The 19,591-nt window shown below is 39.6% G+C and overlaps 1 protein-coding gene across 2 annotated transcripts in view; it reads left to right on the forward strand.

Annotated features, from left to right (window-relative positions):
• The window catches only part of ME1 (malic enzyme 1), a 183,677-nt gene extending 172,920 nt beyond the window's left edge, over positions 1-10,757 (forward strand). The window contains exons 13-14 of one of the 2 annotated variants that reach the window (XM_082474214.1): positions 5,006-5,104; positions 9,093-10,757. In XM_082474214.1, the coding sequence (XP_082330340.1) occupies positions 5,006-5,104; positions 9,093-9,260 (267 nt within the window). In that variant the 3' untranslated portion in view covers positions 9,261-10,757. The remainder of the gene's footprint in view (positions 1-5,005; positions 5,105-9,092) is intronic. The other variant, XM_082474215.1, reaches the window with a different exon arrangement.
• Positions 10,758-19,591: the final 8,834 nt, after the last annotated feature.

Below are 19,591 nucleotides of genomic sequence, written 5' to 3' on the forward strand. Positions count from 1 at the left end.
CTAGTTTGTTCTCTATATCTATGAGTCTGTTTCTTCTTTGTCATATTCACTAGTTTGTTGTATTTTTTAGATTCCACATATAAGTGACATCAGACAGTATTTGTCTTTCTCTGTCTGACTTATTTCACTTAGCATAATGCCCTCCAAGTCCATCCATGTTGCTGCAAATGGCAAAATTTCATTCTTTTTTATGGCTGAGTAGTATTTCATTGTACATATATACCACATCTTATTTATCCATTCACTTGTTAATGGACACTTAGGTTGCTTCCATATCTTGGCAATTGTAAACGATGTTGCTCTGAACATAGGGGTGCAAGTATCTTTTCAAATTATAGTTTTGTCTGGATATATACCCAGGAGTGGAATTGCTGGGTCATGTGGTAGTTTTACTTTTCGTTTTTTGAGGAACCTCCATACTGTTTTCCACAGTGGCTACACCAATTTACATTCCCATCAACAGGGTATGAGAAAACAAACCTTTTTTTTTTTTTTTTTAAATCTTCACACTTTCTATTATGTTCTGTGACAGTAATGAGACAATAAAAATTTTGTTTCCAAATTATGGAGGAAGTGGTAAATATTTCTCCATGGAGAACCTACCTAGATGATGGCATTTTTTTGTTTGTTTTTTTTTTGGCCACACTGCGTGGCTTGCGGGATCTTAGTTCCCCAACCAGGGGTTGAACCTGGGCCCCAGCAGTGAAAGCACCGAATCCTAACCACTGGACTGCCAGGGAATTCCCGATGATGGCATTTTGAAGATTTAAAATGACAGTCTGTTAGAGAACGAACTTATGGTTACCGGGGCGGGAAGGGTGGGGGGAGGGATAGTTAGGGAGTTTGGGATTGACATGTCACTGCTATATTTAAAATGGATAACCAACAAGTACCTACTGTATAGCACAGGAAACTCTGCTCAATATTCTGTAACAACCTAACTGGGAAAAGAATTTGAAAAAGAATAGATACATGTATATGTATAGCTGAACCACTTTTTTGTACACCTGAAACTAACACAACATTGTTAATCAACTATGCTCCAATATAGAATAAAAAGTTAAAAAAAAGAACATACCTCCAATATCTATCTATCTACATATCTATCTAATAATCTTTGTAGTACTGTACTAATATAAGCATTATGGAAAAAAAAATGACAGTCTGATTTGGTATAGTGAAGTGTTTGCTATTCAGGGTGCAGTGCAGAATACAGAAACCACTCTAGTGTTTCAAGCAGAGAAGAAATTAAAACAGAGAATTCGGGGTTTGTAAAGTCATGAAAAGGACGGAAGTGGGCTCTTCTGCGGGCCTTCAGGAAGGATTCACAGAAGAGCACAGAGCAGAGCCGGTAGGGATGCTCTATTAAGCTGCTGTTTAGAACTGTGAAGGGTCTGAAATTTCACCTTACCTGCAGGCTAGCAAGTCAGCCTGCCACAGATTCACAGATGCTGGCAAAAGACACAAAACTCTTAGGTCAGAGACAAAGGCACAAGAGGTACTGTGAACCTAAGGCTCGCATCAGTTCCCCTTGCCTCCCAAGCCTCAGGGGGATGATACAGTGGTTGGACCGATATTTGTAAAATCATGAGCTTTGGGTAATCGGAATGTTCCCCAGATTGATACGTCTGAGGAGGATGCAATTCATGAAGGAGAAATTTGAGTGAATTTCTTCTCTTGAAATTAAACCACTGTACAACACGCTAACTAAACCCAACCAAATAAAACCTGATTAATGTTCACATATCTTCATCATGCAAACAGGCTATTCTTGGCGTTGTGAAAGATTTGTATGTTATTGGTGTGATCTCAAGGAGCCTAAACCCGGGGTTTCGCGCCTTGGTGTCATTCTGTGAGAACAGAGGTCGGCCAGCTCTAATGCTCCTTTCTTTTTCTTCACTGCATTAAAAGCATGACGGCTGGTGTCTTAGAGCTTCTTTGACTTAAGAAATCTTGTAAAGCCAAGTAGATGTCTAATTACTTCGCAGGGCTTTTCAAAGTTGTTCTTACATTAAGGGAAATGTAGTCATTGTCTTTTATAGCAGACACATCAGAAGAAAGATGATCTTTTTACTCGTGGAAGCCAGTGTTTTCTTTCCTAAATAACTCCAGCACCCTCTAGTGACAAATTTCATGAAAAAAAAAAGTCTTTCCAGTAAATCTACCCAGGGAAAGTAATAATCACTCTCAAACACCTTTGAAGGAAAACAGTAAGACGTGGTGAGGTTACTGGTGTTATTCTTATCATAGCCAGCTATCTCTCTGGCTGAATCTTGGCCTTTCCACCGTTCTCCTCTTAGGCTTCAACACGATATTCTTGTTTTTCATGCCACCTCATTGTTTTCTTTGTCTCCCTTTCAAGTCCACCCACCCCCTTTTTTTTTTAAGATTTTTTTGATGTGGACCATTTTTTTAAAAGTCTTTATTGAACCTGTCACAGCACTGCTTCTGTTCTATGTTTTGGGCCTCTGGCCGCAAGGCATGTGGGATCCCAGCTCCCCGACCAGGGATCGAACCCCTACCCCTGCATTGGAAGGCGAAGTCTTAACCACTCGACCGCCAGGGAAGTCCCTCAAGTTCCTTTCGACTAAGCTTCTTCCTAGTATTCATTTTTTTGTCCTCACTTTTCTCTTTCCTTTTAAAGTCTACTTTCAGAGATCTCACGCATTCTCTTATTTCCATTCTCGTCATCCTAAAAGGGGCCAAATCTGTGTATCCCTATTCTTATCTTTCACCACATCTCCAGTGACCTGATGGGTATTTCCACCAAAATGCCCTGCTATTTCCTTAAATACAGATGTGGAAAACCATTTCTTATCTCCCCTCGCCCTCAATATCCGCGTTTCTGTTCGTGACACCCCCTTTCTAAGCAGGCACGGAAGCTTAGAAGCCTGATGTTCTTTTTATCCGCCCTCAGCCCAAAGCCTTTAAACACACCAGGCATGTGAACACCCATATGTAACTGCCCTGTGTATCATCCTGCCTGGAAAACCCCGAGACTCACTCCCCACCTGTCTAAGCCTGTCTTCAGCTCGCGGCTTAAGTCCCACCTCGTCCTTGGGTCCTTTTGTGGCCTCTCTGACTCACTTTGATCTTTCTCCTTAGCCATGGCTGTCTTTAGCAAACACTTCATTTGATTCCTAGTTGTATTATGCTCTCGAGAGTTTCACGTAGTAAACAATCAAGTCTTGCCTTATATTTAAATTGTATGTTACCTTCTGTAAAGACGGAAGGTCTCCCATATACTTCTTTCAAAACACCAGTAGCACTAGCGCAATACTAAAGCACGTAGCAGAAACTTAGTAAATACTTATTGAATTAAATAGAACTAGTAGTCAGTAGTATTTTCAGTGAGAATAAATACAATACCACAGACACAGCTCTAGAGGGGGCAAAAAGAAGAAAGTTCTTGTCTAGATTATATTTTGTAGTTAACAAAAGTAGCATGTAAGAGATCTAGCTGAATGTTTTGTTTGCCCACCCCAAATCTAGTAGCTGTTAGGCTTATTGTCAAAGTTCTAATTGGATCTCTTATGGAGCTAGTAATCTCATGGATTGGCACCAATCTCAAAGACTATTCCTGCACATTTTTATATCACAAAGAGATTTTTGGCTTTCTCGGTCCTCTGGACAGTCCCCCTGGACCTCTGATGCTCCCTGGGGTCAGCCCTGCTGGCCCTGAGCGGTCTGTGCACAGCCTGGAACACTGTCCCCTCCCTCCTGTTCACATCTGGAAGGCAAACCTGGGCCTCCTACCCTCACAGCCTCCTCCTAAGTCACCTGCTCTGTGTTCTCGCATTCTCCTCGCCCCACCCTTTCTGCTATCTGCCCAGAGGGCTCTAGCGGGATCCCCACTGACAACTGCATCTGGAGGAAACCGATTCATGTAAGTCACTGGATAACTGAAAACCCAGGTAACTTTAACGTTGATATAATACTATTATCTAACGTATAATCCAAATTCAAATTTGCCAGTTATCCATAAAAAGGACCTTTATAGACTCTAGACTACTCTTTTCATCTGCAAGAGCATTTCAGCCTTTCTGTTTCTTTTGTGGCAATGACATTTTGAAGAGTACAGGCCAGTTGTTTTTTACAATGTTCCTCATGATTTAGTTTAAGTTGTATGGTTATAGGGTTTGGTTTAGGTTTCCCTAATAATTGAATCCTTCTCAGTGAATCACATCAGGAAGCACATAATGTCAATTTGCCTCATGCTTTTAAGCTACTTTATTGAGGTGTGATTGACATAACAAAAAGCCGTATATCTTACAACTTGATGAATTTAGAGATAAGTAAGTATACACCTTTGAAACCATCACCAGAATCCATGCCATAAACAAATCTATCACCTCCAGAAGTTTTTTCCCACCCTCTTTATTATTATTATGAATGTGTGTGTGATAAGAATATTTAACATAAGATCTACCCTTGTAGCCCATTTTCATGTCTACACTGTTTCCTTTAGAAATAGGGAATGGCTTGGGGACAGCCAAGGCTGAGGCTAGTTAGGTGATTTGGATAATCCAGAATCTGTATCCTGCTTGCCATGTGAGTCAGAAGTAGCTCTCTCAGCCTCCTGCTCTGCCCCCCGTGCAGGAGTATGTGAGCTGGGAGCAAGGCCTGACCAGCCTCTCCTCCTCTGTTTTCAGGGTCTGTTTCCATCACTTTTCTCATCCTCCTCTGCCTTCCTTACCCTTCTTCCCCCGTCCCTCTAGTGCATCAAACAAGAAAGCTGCCAGCATTTCATGGTACCATAGAAAAGGAACTGGGTTAAGAGGAAACCCAGATGCTCATCCCCATCTATTTCACTATTTGTCTTCTCCCACCGGTCACCAAGCCTCTCTGAGCTCAGTTTTTCCATTGAGAAAGGGAGAGATGCAATTGGGTGATGGCGTTAATGGGATCTTCTTTTATCCACGACCGTTCACCATTATCCTCACAACTACCACATTCTATGGTATGAAGTATTTTTTTGTCTTTTTTTTTTTTTTTTTTTTTTAAGGTTATAGCTCAGCAAGTATCAGATAAACACTTGGAAGAGGGCCGGCTTTATCCTCCTTTGGACACCATTAGAGATGTTTCTCTGAAAATTGCAGAAAAGGTAAAACCACACTTGTTGAAGTCTCATTATTTTCCCTTCCACCTGTGGCTGAATGTGCATGTTTAGGTATTAAAAATCCACTTCCTTGAAATATCTGTATCAACTTATTATGTCAGAAGTCAGAGAAACGAGGCCTGGTGCTTCGGCAGAGCTTAGGAACTATGTTTGATCCTTAGAAATGGTTTGAATCATTAATTTCCCCATCCTTTTTCTCTCCCATAATTCAGATAATTCATCAGGGTTTCATTTCAGCTAAGCCTCCTCCACTTGGCCTTTTTTTTGGTTGGTATCTTCCATATGACACTGAGATAGTCACCACAGTATTGCACATATGGTAGAGTGACAGACCTTGAACCACCTGCCTTATCCATGTCTCTGTGGATGTGTGGCACCTTGAAAATCACAGTTGATTATACTGGGCAGAAAGCGAAACAGTGAGAACAGAGAACTCAAAGCTGGCTGGGGTGGCGGGTGAGCTCTTCAAGGAACTAGCCAAGAAGAACCTACATTTTCTACAACTAAGACGAGAGAGAAACTGACTCTTTTTGCAGCCTAGTTGTATTCATTTACTAAGGCTGCCATAACAAACTGCCACAAACTGGGTGACTTAGATAACAGAAATTTATTTTCTCACGGTGGCTAGAGATCTAAGATGAAGGGGTTGGCAGGTCTGGTTTCTTTGGAGGCCTCTCCTTGGCTTGTCGATGACCACCTTCTTGCTGGGTCCTCGTGTGGCCTTTCCTCTGTGTTTGCACATCCCTGGGGTCTCTTTGTGTGTCCAAGTTTTCCGTTCTTACAAGGACACCAGTCAACTTGGGTTAGAGCCCGCTGGAATAGCATCATTTTAACTTAATTATCTGTTTAAAGGTCCTATCTCCAAATACAGCCCCACTCTGAGGTACTAGAGGTTAAGGCATCAACATTTTCAGGTGACATATTTCAGCCCACGATAGTCGTTATATGTTGAAACTAGGGTTTCTCAACCTCAACGCTCCGCACACGTGTCTGGGTAACTCTTTGTCACGGGGGCTGTCTTGGGCATTGTCAGATGTTTAGCAGCATCCGTGGCCCTTATTCACCAGATGCCAGTAGCCTCTGCAACAGGTGTGACAACCGAAAATGTCTCCATTCATTGCCAGATGTCCCCTTGGAGGCAAATTTGCTCCTGGCTGAAAACCAAAGCTACTAGCAAGTTTATCAGAACAACACCATTTAGATTTCATATGTCATGATTTATTTTGTTGATTCAGGGTAGATGCTTCAAAAACCAAGTAATCCTTCAAAAAAAAACTTCAGATAATCTGCTTGGTTATCTATTTAGGAAAGAGTATGCTTATGTTTTCTCCTAATTTGTATCTACTAGTTTTAAACTAGTTTGAATTATTAATACACTGAACATCACATTATCACTTTAAGTTCATTTTGAAGGTTTCAGTGCAAAGGAGTAGCATATGATCAGAGAGGTAAGTAAGAAGACGAGGGACAGCAGGAGAGTATGAAAAACTCAGATATGACAACTAGAAAGAGGAACGAACGCTGAGTGGATAAACAGAAATTGGGAAACCTGGACAAAGAATCAGCTTCAGGAAGGAAGGTGATATAAGTAGACTGCAGGTTTGTGGTATCCGTGGGAGCGGGTTGGCCAAAAGGTTCGTTCTGGTTTTTCGTAACGTCTTACAGAAAAACTCGAACGAACTTTTTGGCCAATCCAGTACGTTCAAATGTACAATTCTAACAAGTAGATGGTGATGACTGAAACTTAAAGAGAGGCTGGATATAGAGGTGGGGGATCATCTACATGTGGTAACAGGTGAAGCTCTCATCTTCCAGAGAGTCTGGCATTGACGAGAAGGAGAGAGTGAAGATTTCACTGAGAGAGAGCATCGTTAATACGGTGTGTCCTGGGAGCAGAAAGAGGAATGGATTTCCGCAGAGTCCGTCAGGAATGAAACAGAACATTTTATTATAAAAGTGATACAGCCTTCGCAAAAGAGGCACAGGGGAACTTTTTGGGGTGATGGAAATGTTCTGAAACTGGATGTGGTAACAGTTGCCCAACTCTGAATTTATAGAAATAATTGGATTATACGTTAAAACTGTTGAATTTTGTGGTCAGTGAATTGTAACTCAAGAATATCTGTTAAAAACATAGTAATACCACATCGTAGGCACTCTGAAAAATAGAAAAGAGGAAAATACCTGGTATTCTACTTTTCTGAAACAAGCATTGTCATCATTTTGGCGTGTGTGTTTGCTTGCAGTCTGTTTTCATTTGTTTGCTTTCTTTTCTAACACTGTTGTAATAACATGTAAGGGTGTATTCACATACTTTTGATCATGCTTTTTTCATAAACACTTTTCCATAATACAGCACAGTCTTTATAACTTTAATTTTTTCATAAATGCATAATTTTACATTGAGAAGAGATACTTAATCATTCTGATATTCTTCAAAATCACGCTTATTCAAATAAGTCTGTCATACAAGTAGCTCCTTAATGATTGCTTTCTTAAAAACTGGAGTGAATTAAAGGGCACATATGGAGTGATTAATTTTGACAACAGGGAGAATCCATTCTTCAAAGAAAGCAGGGGAAGAGAATGTTTGAAGATATGGAGGAGACCGTTTGAGTTGAGGAAAAGAGAAATTGAGATCGTTCTCTTTGATCAGTTGGAATTTTCTCAGCAGAGTGATGAGAGTCAAATGGAGACTTGACACGGGAAGGTTTGAAATTGACTTCGGGGAAATTGATTTGAGACAAAGTTTTTTTAGTTCGTTTTTGATTTTTAAAGGGTAAAAGCATAATGTGCAACCACATGGACCCAAGTAAGGTTAGGAAAAGAATGACATGGCAGGAGACAGCTCTGAAAGGAGAAAGCCAGCACTGAGCGTTCCCCACAAAGACGTGGAGACAAGGTTCTGTGATACCAGCAAGGCACAGAGCACGGAGACTGGCTCCAGAGCCCCGCTGATTAGAATCAGGAGACCCTGGGAAAGAGAAAGAGGTTCCGTAGGAGGCCGTGGTCGGAATCGGGATTGCTGAAACTGCAGGGTAGATACTACCCTGTTCAAACTTAGCAGGGATTTTAAGGTATTTAGTTCAGTTAATTATCTGTCAAGTCATTTCAAGGCTGTTAAGACTGACTTATCTGAGAAATTCTGGTAGGATCACCCATGAGTAAATCTGTACTATTCACACTTTCCTTTCTTGCTGATATCGTAGTCTACTCTTGTTACATGATTTATAATTGCATTTTCACTTTATATCTTCTTTGTGATTATGTGTTCTTATTATAATACACTTAATTTTTTGGAAACAGACAAGATATAAATTAGAACTTAATTTTTTGATACATAAAAAAATTCTTTTTTTTAATTGAGGTATAGTTGATTTACAATGTTGTGTTAATTTCTGCTGTATAGCAAAGTGATTCAGTTAAACATATATATATATATATATATATATATATATATATATATACACATTCTTTTTTTTTATACTCTTTTCCATTTTGGTTTATCATAGGATGCTGAATATAGTTCTCTGTGCTATACAGTATGACCTTGTTGTTTATCCATTCTATATATAATAGTTTGCATCTGCTAATCCCAATCCATCTCTCCCTGGCCCCTCATTCCCCCTTGGCAACCACAAGTCTGTTCTCTATGTCCGTAATTCTGTTTCTGTTTTGTAGATAAGTTCATTTGTGTCATATTTTAAATTCCACATATAAGTGATATCATATGGTATTTGTCTTTCTCTTTCTGACTTACTTCACTTAGTGTGATCATCTCTAGGTCCATCCACGTTGCTGAAAATGGCATTATTTTGTTCTTTTTTATGACTGAGTAGTATTCCATTATATATATATGTACCATACCTTCTTTATCCATTCATCTGTTGATGAAACAGATAAAAAATTTCTGACATGTGCTGACCATCATCTCTATCCATTAAAATAATTAATATTCTTTTCTTATTTCTAGATTGTGAAAGATGCATACCAAGAAAAGACAGCCACAGTTTATCCTGAACCCCAAGACAAGGAAGCATTTGTCTACTCTCAGATGTATAGCACTGATTATGAGCAAATTCTACCCGATTGTTATTCTTGGCCTGAAGAGGCCCAGAAAATACAGACCAAACTTGACTAGTAGCTTAATAGCTGATATTTCTAACTCCATTAATGAGGTCTTGAAATCTTTCATAATTTTCAAAGATTGGAATCTTTTATAATGATTCATAATATACTAGAGTAAGATAATTTTACTTTAACAATCTAAAAATTTATGGAAGAATATTAATATACTTTAGGGTAAACATCTCACTAGATAATTTTGCTTCATTTACTTTATGGTTATTTATGGTTTCTATCTTAATTATTTTGCCCAAGTTCTGTTTAAAAGCTATTGTAACTACTACTGAGAAACCCATCATTTTTATATAGGGAGCTAAGGGGAAGACTAAAATTAGTAATAAATTGATATCAGTATTAAAACCCATAATTCTTTTGTTGTTCATTTCATTAAAAATCTACTTTGTAAAAAAAAGATCAAAATGAATTTAGGCATAGGCGAACTTTTGCTAAAAACAGAAACAACACTTACTCTGTTGCCTAGAGAAAAACAACTCCTCAGGTATTTTTATTCCAATCCTAGATTATACCTGTTCTTTTTGTGCAGCTGAATTCTAACATTTCTAAGAAAGACCACTGCTGTTTACAATGCCTTGTGCAGACTTAGATTTTAATGTTCTTTCGACATTGTTCCATCTCCTTATCACCTTGGTCCTCAGTCAGAAATCCCTTCGTAAAAGCACCTTTCTTTCCCCCTGACCAAGTACCCTGTCTCAGCTCCACACCATTGCTGCTGGGACTTTGTGGACCATGGCCCTATCCTGAGGTTGGTGCCTTCAGCTGAGCACAGCCTGAGAAGTGGGCAGAGCTGAGAAGAGTGGGTGAGCTTCTTGAGAAAGGGCTGCCTGTGGAGTTGACGTCTTCAGACAAACATCCCCAGAGTCAAGGCAAGCTGGGTTCCCAACTGAGTGACCTGGCCTAAAGTCCCCTTGATAAGCTCAGGTAATTAAGAGCTCATTGTGTTACAGCAAACTCACTTTCCTCTGGGTTTGAAGAAAGTTTTGTAACCACTTCCCCAATATCAGAAATTATCTTTACATCAGATATTAAAATATTCTAATTACTATCAGTAGTTACAGCCCAGAAATGAATGTTAATTTCAGGTTTTACTTTCGAAGTTAATAATTGAACCAATGGAAACAACTGTAAATTCTTAAGCTCAGGTGCAGTAACATTTACTATTTATTTATAGAATTATATGGAGACTCTTGTTTTTGAAGTAATGCTTTTAAAGAGTGTAAGAAGGTGTTCAAGGTAAACTATAGTAGTACATGATTTCATTAAAAGTTGAAGGTTACACAAGTTGTTTTAGGTGTCAGTAGAAGGGGTAGGGGTATTTCTGACGGTAACGTTTAGTCAAGGGTTTCCTCAATATAGTTATTTTGAAAAGATCCAGAATGCCTATTTCTCGTCTAGTTTCCATGTTGTCTTGTAGCTCTATCTAAATGTATTTACTTATGCAAAGATTTATTAAAGCATAGAAACAGTGAATGAATAAAATTATAAAATAATTGTCTTTTTTTCTTAAAATATTGTTACACATAAAAATGACAATGCTGGGTCTTGGCAGTCATATGATAGGGAATTTGGAATTTTAAAAATATTTCAGTAGCGAATTTCACTATGAAATTCATGCATTTAATATATGTGTAGTCGTATTTGCTGTATACTGTTATGAATGAGCCACTTCTTGTCCTCAGAGAAAGATAATGAAACGAACGTTGGATGATTACTTAACCAGGTACCAGGCAGTCTATATACCTTATCCTATTTAATGTAGTCCCCGCAGTTCCCTTAGGAAGTAGGTAGTTTAAGTAATGTGCCAAGTCCACAGAGCTCATAAGTGAAGGAGGAGGACTCTAAATCCGTGTTTACCTTTCTCCGTAGTCTGTTCTCTATTCACTGGAGTACAGTTAGAACAGCACTGTCGAAGCGGAAGAAAACAAAGTGAGTCACATGAGTAATTCCTGTGGCCTCATAAAAAGAAGAAACAGGTGGAATTCATGTTAATATATTTTATTTAAACCGACATATCCAGAATATTATAAAAAGTATTGAGATATTTTTACATCATTTTGTTCATACTAAGCCTCCAGCTTTTTCACATTTACATCAAAGATATTTGCATATACATCAAAGTCATGAGAACATATAGAATAATGGAATAGAACAGCTCACAGACAGACCCCCTGAATATATCAGTTACAGAATTAGCACAAAAATCATCACATAAAGAATAGAGTGTTTAGTAACAGGATTGGGACAGCTGACCTACCTCATGGACCTACCACCTCACCCTATATAAAAAGCAAGACTTTAGATGGATTAAAGACCTAAATACGAATGGTAAAAATGTAAAGTTAATAAAAATTAATGTAGCAAAATATCTTTGGGACCCCCAAAACACAAACATGAAGTAAAAAATGGATGTGTTGCATTATCTAAGGATAGGAAGGTTTTGGCTGATAAGTGGGTGCTGCCATATAACAGTATAAAGTGAGGAAATCCAGGACTGTGGAATAGGTTGGTTGCTTCTACAGAGATGGATTCATAAAGAGAGATAGTTTAGGCTCAAAGGCTTAAATTCTCAGCTCAAGTCACCGTATAACACTAGAAAAAAATGCCTCTACTTTTGCTAAAAGAGTCTCTTCTCCCTTACTCGCTATAAGGCTGAAGTAACAGAAACCCAAGGTCATACTTCATCCTGCTGGTTGCATTCATAGCCGCACCAGGACTCTCATGTGAAAGTGAAGAGTATTGACCAGGAAACAGGAGGATGTTGATTTGGAATGGGGATCTATGTGTAGGGAGATTTGGAGGACTTGTGATACCCTAAACTAGTCTTGAGTTCTGACAGTCCTGTGTCCCAGGAAACCCCTCATCCACAGGCAAACCAGCACAGTTGGCAAGTCCTTCCTTGCTCATCAAAACAGGAGCTCTTCCTGCCTAAAGAGGCTGTTACTGCCTTAGGTGAAGATCCGGTAATGACCTCACTCCATCTCCTCCTGCTCCTCCCAGATGACATCTCACGATCTCTATAGGCATCATATCAGAGACCAGCATGGAGAGGAGCTGTGGTGGATACAGTTAAGAGGGCAAACCCAGCAGGAGAAGACTCCCACCAAAAGAAGTCTAGACTTTGCTCATTTACATTGGCAACATCTGAGGAAAACATATGGAATTCTGAAAATGTTGTACTGAGGATGGAAAAGTGTAATTTGGGATTGGGCAGACTTGACTGATGGGGGTGCACTTGCCACAGATCCTGCATTTAATGTGCTGCCTTGAGCAGCTGAAAATGATTCTGCTAGTTGGTTCAGTTAGTTGACTGAAATGTAGACTTGATAATGACACACATTAAATGAAATTGAGAACACAAACATTCCTTGAGATAATATAAAGGTATTCAAAGATTTACAAAGTTGGGAATATGGGAGTGGATTTGTCATGTGCAATCTGACCATCCTAATCCTAATGATCTCCTAAGTCTCCCAAGAGGACCTATTGGTGAACCTCCTTTCACTAAGGCCTTGAGAAATAGATTGGTGAAGGGATTAGTAGCATCAATGAAAAGCATTTTTAAAATTGAGGTGTAATTTACATATAACATTATATTAGTTTCAGGTGTACAAGGTAATAATGTTTGTATATATTGCAAAATGATCACCACAGTAAATCACCATACCTAGTTACAAAAGTTTTTTTTCTTGTGATAAGAACTTTTAAGATTTACTCTCTTAGCATCTTTCAAATATGCAGTACAGTGTTATTAACTATAGTCACTATGCTGTACATTATATTCCCATGACTTATTTTATAACTGAAAATTCATACCTTTTGACCCCCTTCACCCATTTTGTCCACCCCTCCATCCCCCACCTCTGGCAACGACCAATCTATTCTCTGTATCTATGAGCTTGTTTGTGTTTTGTTTTGTTTTAGATTCCATATATAAGTGAGATCATATGGTATTTATCTTTCTCTATCTGACTTATTTCACTTAGCATAATGCCCCTGAGGTCCATCCATGTTGTTGGAAATGGTAAGATTTTATTCTCTTTTATAGCTTGTGTGTGTGTGTGTGTGTGTGTGTGTGTGTGTGTGTGTGTGTTTTCTTTATCCACTTATCTGCCAGTGGACACTTAGTTGTTTACATGTCTTGGATATAGTACATATTGCTGCAGTAGGGCTGTATATATCTTTTCAAATTGGTTTTTATTTTCTTCAAATACCCAGAAGTGTGATTGCTGGATCATTTGGTGGTTCTATTTTTAATATTTTAGGAACCTCCATACTGTTTCCATAGTGGTTGCACCAGTTTGCATTCCCATTAGCAGTGCACAAAGTTTCCTGTTCTTCACATCCTCACCAACATTTGTTATTTCTTGTATTTTTGATTATAGACATTCTAACATGTTATCTCATGGTTTTGGTTTGCATTTCCCTGGTGATTAGTGATGTTGAACGTCTTTTCATATACATATTAGCCATCTCTATATCTTCTTTGGAAAAATGTGTATTCAAATCCTCTGCCCATTTTAAAATCAGATTTTTTTTTGCTAATGATTTGATGAGTTCTTTATATATTTTGGATATTAATTAGCCCCTTATCAGATATGTGATTTGCAAATATTTTCTTCCATTCAGTAGGTTGCCTTTTCATTTGTTGATGGTTTTCTTTGCTGTGCAGGAGCTTTTTAGTTTGATGTAGTCCCACTTTTTTATTTTTACTTTTGTTGCCTCTACTTTTGGTGTCAAACCCAAAAAATCATCACCAGAATTGATGTCAAAGAGCATACCACCTGTTTTCTTCTAGTTTCATGGTTTCAGGTCTTTCATTCAAATCTTTAATCCATTTTAAGTTCATTTTTGTGTATGGTGTAAGACAGTGGTCTAGTTTCTTCTTGTACATGCGACTATCCAGTTTTCCTAACACCATATATTGAGGAAACTGTCCTTTTGCCATTGTATGTTCTTGGCTTCTTTGTCATAAATTAAACAATATATATGTGTGGATTTATTTCTGGGCTCGCTTGTTCTGTTCCATTGATCTATGTGTCTGGTTTTATTCCAATACCATACTGTGTTGATTACTGTAGCTTTGTAGTATAGTTTGAAATCAGGGAGTGTGATGCCTCCAGCTTTGTTCTTCTCAAGATTGCTTTGGTTATTCAGGGTATTTTGTTGTGCTGTACAAATTTTAGGATTGTTTTTTCTATATCTGTGAAAAATGCCATTTAATTTTGATAGGGATTGCACTGAATCTGTAGATTGAGTGGTATGGACATTCTAACAATGTTAATTTTTCTAATACATGAGCATATAATGTCTTTCCATTTATTTGTGTCTTCAGTTTCTTTCATCAGTGTCTTATATTGATAGTTTTCAGTGTACAGTTCTTTCACCTCTTTGGTTGAATTTATTCCTAGGTATTTTGTTCTTTTTGATACAATTGCAAATGGGATTCTTTTTCTTGATTTCTCTTTCTGGTAGTTCATTATTAATTAGTGTATAGAAATACAACAGAATTTGTATATTGATTTTGTACCCTGCAACTTTACTGAATTTGTTCTAACAGATTTTTTTGTGGAGTCTTTGGGGTTTTCTGTATATAATATCATGTCATCTGCAAATAGAGACAATTTTACTTCTTTCCAATTTGGATCCTTTTTATTTCTTTTTCTTGCCTAATTGCTCTGGCTAGGACTTCCAATAATTTGTTAACAAAAATAACAAGAGTGGGCATCCTTGTTACTGATCTTAGAGGAAAAGCTTTCAAGTTTTCCCCATTGGGTATAATGTTAGCTGTGGGCTTGTCATATATGCCTTGTCATATATACCATCAAGGTATGTTTCCTTGATACCCTCTTTGTTGAGAGTTTTTATTATAAATGGATATTGAATTTTGTCAAATGATTTTTCTACATCTATTGAAGTGATATGATTTTTATCCTTCGTTTGGCAATATGGGTGTATCACATTGATTGTCTGATGTTGAACCATCCTTGCATCCCTAGAATAAATCCCACTTGATCATGGTGTATGATCCTTTTAATGTATTATTGAATTTGGTTTGCTAATATTTTGTGGAGGACATGGAAAGCATTTTAATGACTCTTCTCTATAAGCTGGGAAATGCTGTAGTTAAAATGGGCCCCTTATTTCAATAGAGACGTCAGAATCTTGGGGCTACTAGAGGCTTAAAAAGCAGCACTTTGCAGTAATTAACAACTGGAGACAAGGTGGAAACAGTTATCATAATAGGGATCAGGTCCAGTGTAATCAGAATAGTTTGGCCTACAGAAATCTTTGGTGGGGGCCAGTAAGTCACAGGGTCCCAGAGCTTGAAATGATGCTGAAAAATTGAACTAGGACCTCACAGGTCTTGATCAAGAAAAATAGATGCCGGTGTATACAACTGATACAGCCACAGCAATGCATATCAGCTGAATGTCAGTTTGGCTTAGGACCAAAAATGTGGACAACCCATGTAAGTCCTACTTGATATGTATAACAGTAACAGTGGAAAAGCCTGACCAGAGCCACCAAGACAGAGTATCAAGGCCCTCACCAAACTGCCATGCACAGATATAAATGAAAGACCCCTAAGGTGAAGAACTCTGTAATACCATAAATATGTTTCCCAAATCTTCCTTTGAGGCTCCACTTACTAGGGTAACAGTGCATTACAGAAAGGAAACCACTAGGCATTTGGGAAATCATCTGGCAACAGTCTGAACAAATACAAGTTTCTGAAACCATTGTGATCTACTGGACAAAGTGTATGCTATAGGAATGAATCCATCGTCTAGCTATCTTCCCAGTGAAGAGTCAGAATTGATTTCTTCATTGTCTCTGGCAACATCCCCACATTGGATCCATGATACATAGAAGAAGAGTTATTCTGGCAAGAAGTACCAAATGATTTGCCAAGGTAAGTCCCACCATCAAAAGCTTTAGAAGCAGCAAGGGTGTGATTTTTATCACATCCAGACTTAAATGATATTTGGCATGTGCAAGAGAAAGATAGGGCTCGAAGAGTGACAGCATTAGGTTCATTAATTTAATCAGATGCCGATTCTAACTGTAGCTGTTGTCAGACAAGTTCTCTTTCTTGGAGCAAATCAGTAGGTAGCTATTAATTTGGCCAGTGCTTTTTTGTTTTTTCTTTATTCAAGTAAGGAGAGGGCACCTGTAGTGTCAGTTTATCAATAAGCCACATTAAAGACTGTCTTCTCTTAATGTTCCATTAACCCTCCGTGTGCCAGAATATAATTCTTGATACCAGACTTCGGTCATCTCACCATTGTACAGGGCATCATGCTGGTCTAACACATTGAGGATGATATATGCTCATAAGACCTGGAGCACAGGTGTCATGAGCTTCTCTGGATACCTGGTAAAATACATCGTGCTGAGGGGTAGAAGATAAATCCTGGGAAAGCACAAGATCCTGCCACCTCAGCCAACTTTGTGGTGGTCTAGTCTTTGGTGTACGTTGGAATATCCTGTCCATAGTGAAGAAAAAATTGTGTGCTCTATGCCACCTACAACTAAGGAGGAGCCTCAGTGTTTGGCGGGCCTCTTTGAATTTTATGTGCGATGCTCAAGCCCATTTATGGGTTGATCCAAATGCTTCTAGATTTAACTGGGCTCGGAAGAAAAGTTTCTCCGGCCAATCCAGGTTGCAGTGAAAGTGGGTCTACCATGTGGACCCTTTGAGGGAGATCCAGTGGGCTTAGAGTTTTGAGGCAAATCAGGATTCTGTATAAAACCAGGATTTTTGAGCAAACCGTACCCTCTTCAGAAAATACCTATTCTTTCAACTTACTACTGGGCTGCTTGAGGTAAAAGCAAGTGAAAGAAAATTGTCCTGTTCAAGAGGGTTCTGTGAAGACCTCAGATGGGCTCCCTCCAAGCCTTCTCAAGTTCTCAGAAGGATGGCATGTAAGCAGACATACATAGAAACTCACGGGCAACATATTTCTGATTTAATATAGGGATGTTTTCGAAGTCCTTATGTTATGGTGCATTAGCTCATCCAGCCCACTCTTCAATCCATTATGCGAGTATCCTCAGCCCTTAGCCTAACATAATAGACCAACAAGGGATGAAAAGCAGAGAACATACTTGAAGAAATACTGATTTAATTACGTTAAAAAAAAAGACACGCATTTATAATGAGCATCCTTTCCAAATAACCATTTAAAAATATAATGTATACATCATCAGGATTCTTGAATTACAAGCAATAGAGACTGATCCTGACTTTGAAGGAAAAAAGGGGGCAGATGTTAGGTAGCTCAAAGGAGGTTTTGGCCAACTGAGCATTCAGGAGGGTGGCATTAGGGATTCAAGCAGCAAGAGCTCAAAACCATCTCTCTGGGAGGCTGCTAGAGGGCAGCTTGATTCCAGTCATTTCTCCTCCCAGAGAAGGGGCATTTCACCAGAGTAAGTGTGTGTGTGTGTGTGTGTGTGTGTGTGTGTGTGTGTGTGTGTGTGTGTGTGTGTGTGTGTGTTTGGGGAAGGTAGGGGAGGTGCCGGCTCCTACCAGTCTAGGCAAACAACACCAGAAGTGTATCTACTGTACATACAAGCCAAGCTTTGAATTATCATTATGTGTGTATATATTTTTTCTATGAAACCTACATTTCTATTATTAGTGCTTCTGATAGGAAAAAAGCATTGGCACATGCTCCTATTGGACCTGTCAAAGTAGGTTCTGAAAAATTATCATCAGAAAGAGCTCCAGAAGCAGTAAAGCATTCATAAACCAGAATTTATTCCCTTCATTTGAGTTATGTAAATAATTTTTGTTCCATATTCTTTAAACTTCTCTCTCTGTGGCTACTTTTGCTCATTTAATCATAGAAAACCCTCTCTGAGTGGCTTAGGCACATATTAGGTGGATGGCATCTATTCCTGTCTCAGTTCAAGGGGAAAAAAGTTAACGGGGTTACATCTGTTTAGGGCCTGAAAACTTGTGAATGCTAATTACACTTCTTATGGCCTTGGGGAGATTATATGGGAAATTGAACTCCTATACTATGTTGTTTTCAGTCCTGGTAAAGATGGAGAAATGAGTCTTTGGCAATGTCAGTCCTATTTCCTCCCTTTGTATATAGGGAAAGTGAGGCCCCAGCTTGAGTCCCAGCCACGTGCAAAGCCAGGATTAACACATGCATCGGCAAGGCGGATAAGCAGGCAAGGCGGGCCCACGACAAGAGCCTTGGTTTGAGGGTCTGAGTTGCGCCGTGAAAGGAGACTCATTCTGAGGAGCTAAGAGGAGCGCAGGGAAGGACAGCGTGGACCCCGTTCCCAGGCCTCATGGTTAGGAGAGTCAGCTTAGTGCAGGGTCTGCGGTTTGTCACGTCCTGGCCCTGCCCGGACATGTGTCTGCACCCTAGACACAGACTAAAACCAGACACCGGAATGGACCGTTTCATCGAAGATTCTGTAAGTGCCCCCAGCACACGCAGGAATTTTGGCATCTAACGTCATCACGAGATGGGGAGTGAAGCACCCCCTCCATGTCCCTACATTTCAGCACCCAGCTTTGGTGTTCTGAGGGGACCAGGACATCAGTGGGATGCTCCCCGGGAGACGGCGGTAGGAGCTAAAGAGAGAGTGGGAAACCAGAGGAAGCTGCAGAGAGGCGGCTCACGACCTCATGTCCTCCCTTACTGCAGGTGAGACAGACTCCCAGAAATTCCTGGAGAGGGGTAGATGCTTTGTAATAAAAAGGTTTGGCGAGAGCTGCTTAAATAGGAGCTATTATCGTTAAAATAAACTCTCATTTTGAAGAAGGCAGGTGAAGCTTGTGGAGCTTGAAAGTTTCAGAAGAGATGGCAGTGACATCACCTGTTGTCCTCTAGGAAGGTGATGGTACAGGGCCATCCACACTGGTCCCCCCCCAAACTCCTGGCCCCACGGAGCGGTGCGGACTGGCACGGGGGCGAAGACCCGTGCGCACTCCCGGTGGGGCAGCGGGGACCAGAAACCACGTCTTCTTCTGTGGAGAAGAGCCCAACCAAGAACACTGGTGCATGATCCTTAGTACCGTCAGTCAACCGGTGTACCAACACGGCGTGGTGTCACCACCATTACAGTTAGGATTTGGCTTCATGAAAAGAAAAAACCCCCAACAGGGAGTTTAAGTGAGAAACGTGGTGAACACGTGCTCACTCTTTGTTCTGATTTTAAACTTGACTTAGAAAAATGTGGGGTGTCACCTGCATGCTAGCAACGTGAAAAGGAGAAATGTTATTCGTATTTGTGAGTTCGGAGCTGCAATTTGACGACTGCCATTAAACTGGGCTTTGGACTCCTTTTTAATCAAATTGGCTTCAC

This window comes from Balaenoptera physalus (genome assembly GCF_965194825.1).
Source record: "Balaenoptera physalus genome assembly, chromosome: 9".
Lineage (NCBI taxonomy): Eukaryota > Metazoa > Chordata > Mammalia > Artiodactyla > Balaenopteridae > Balaenoptera > Balaenoptera physalus.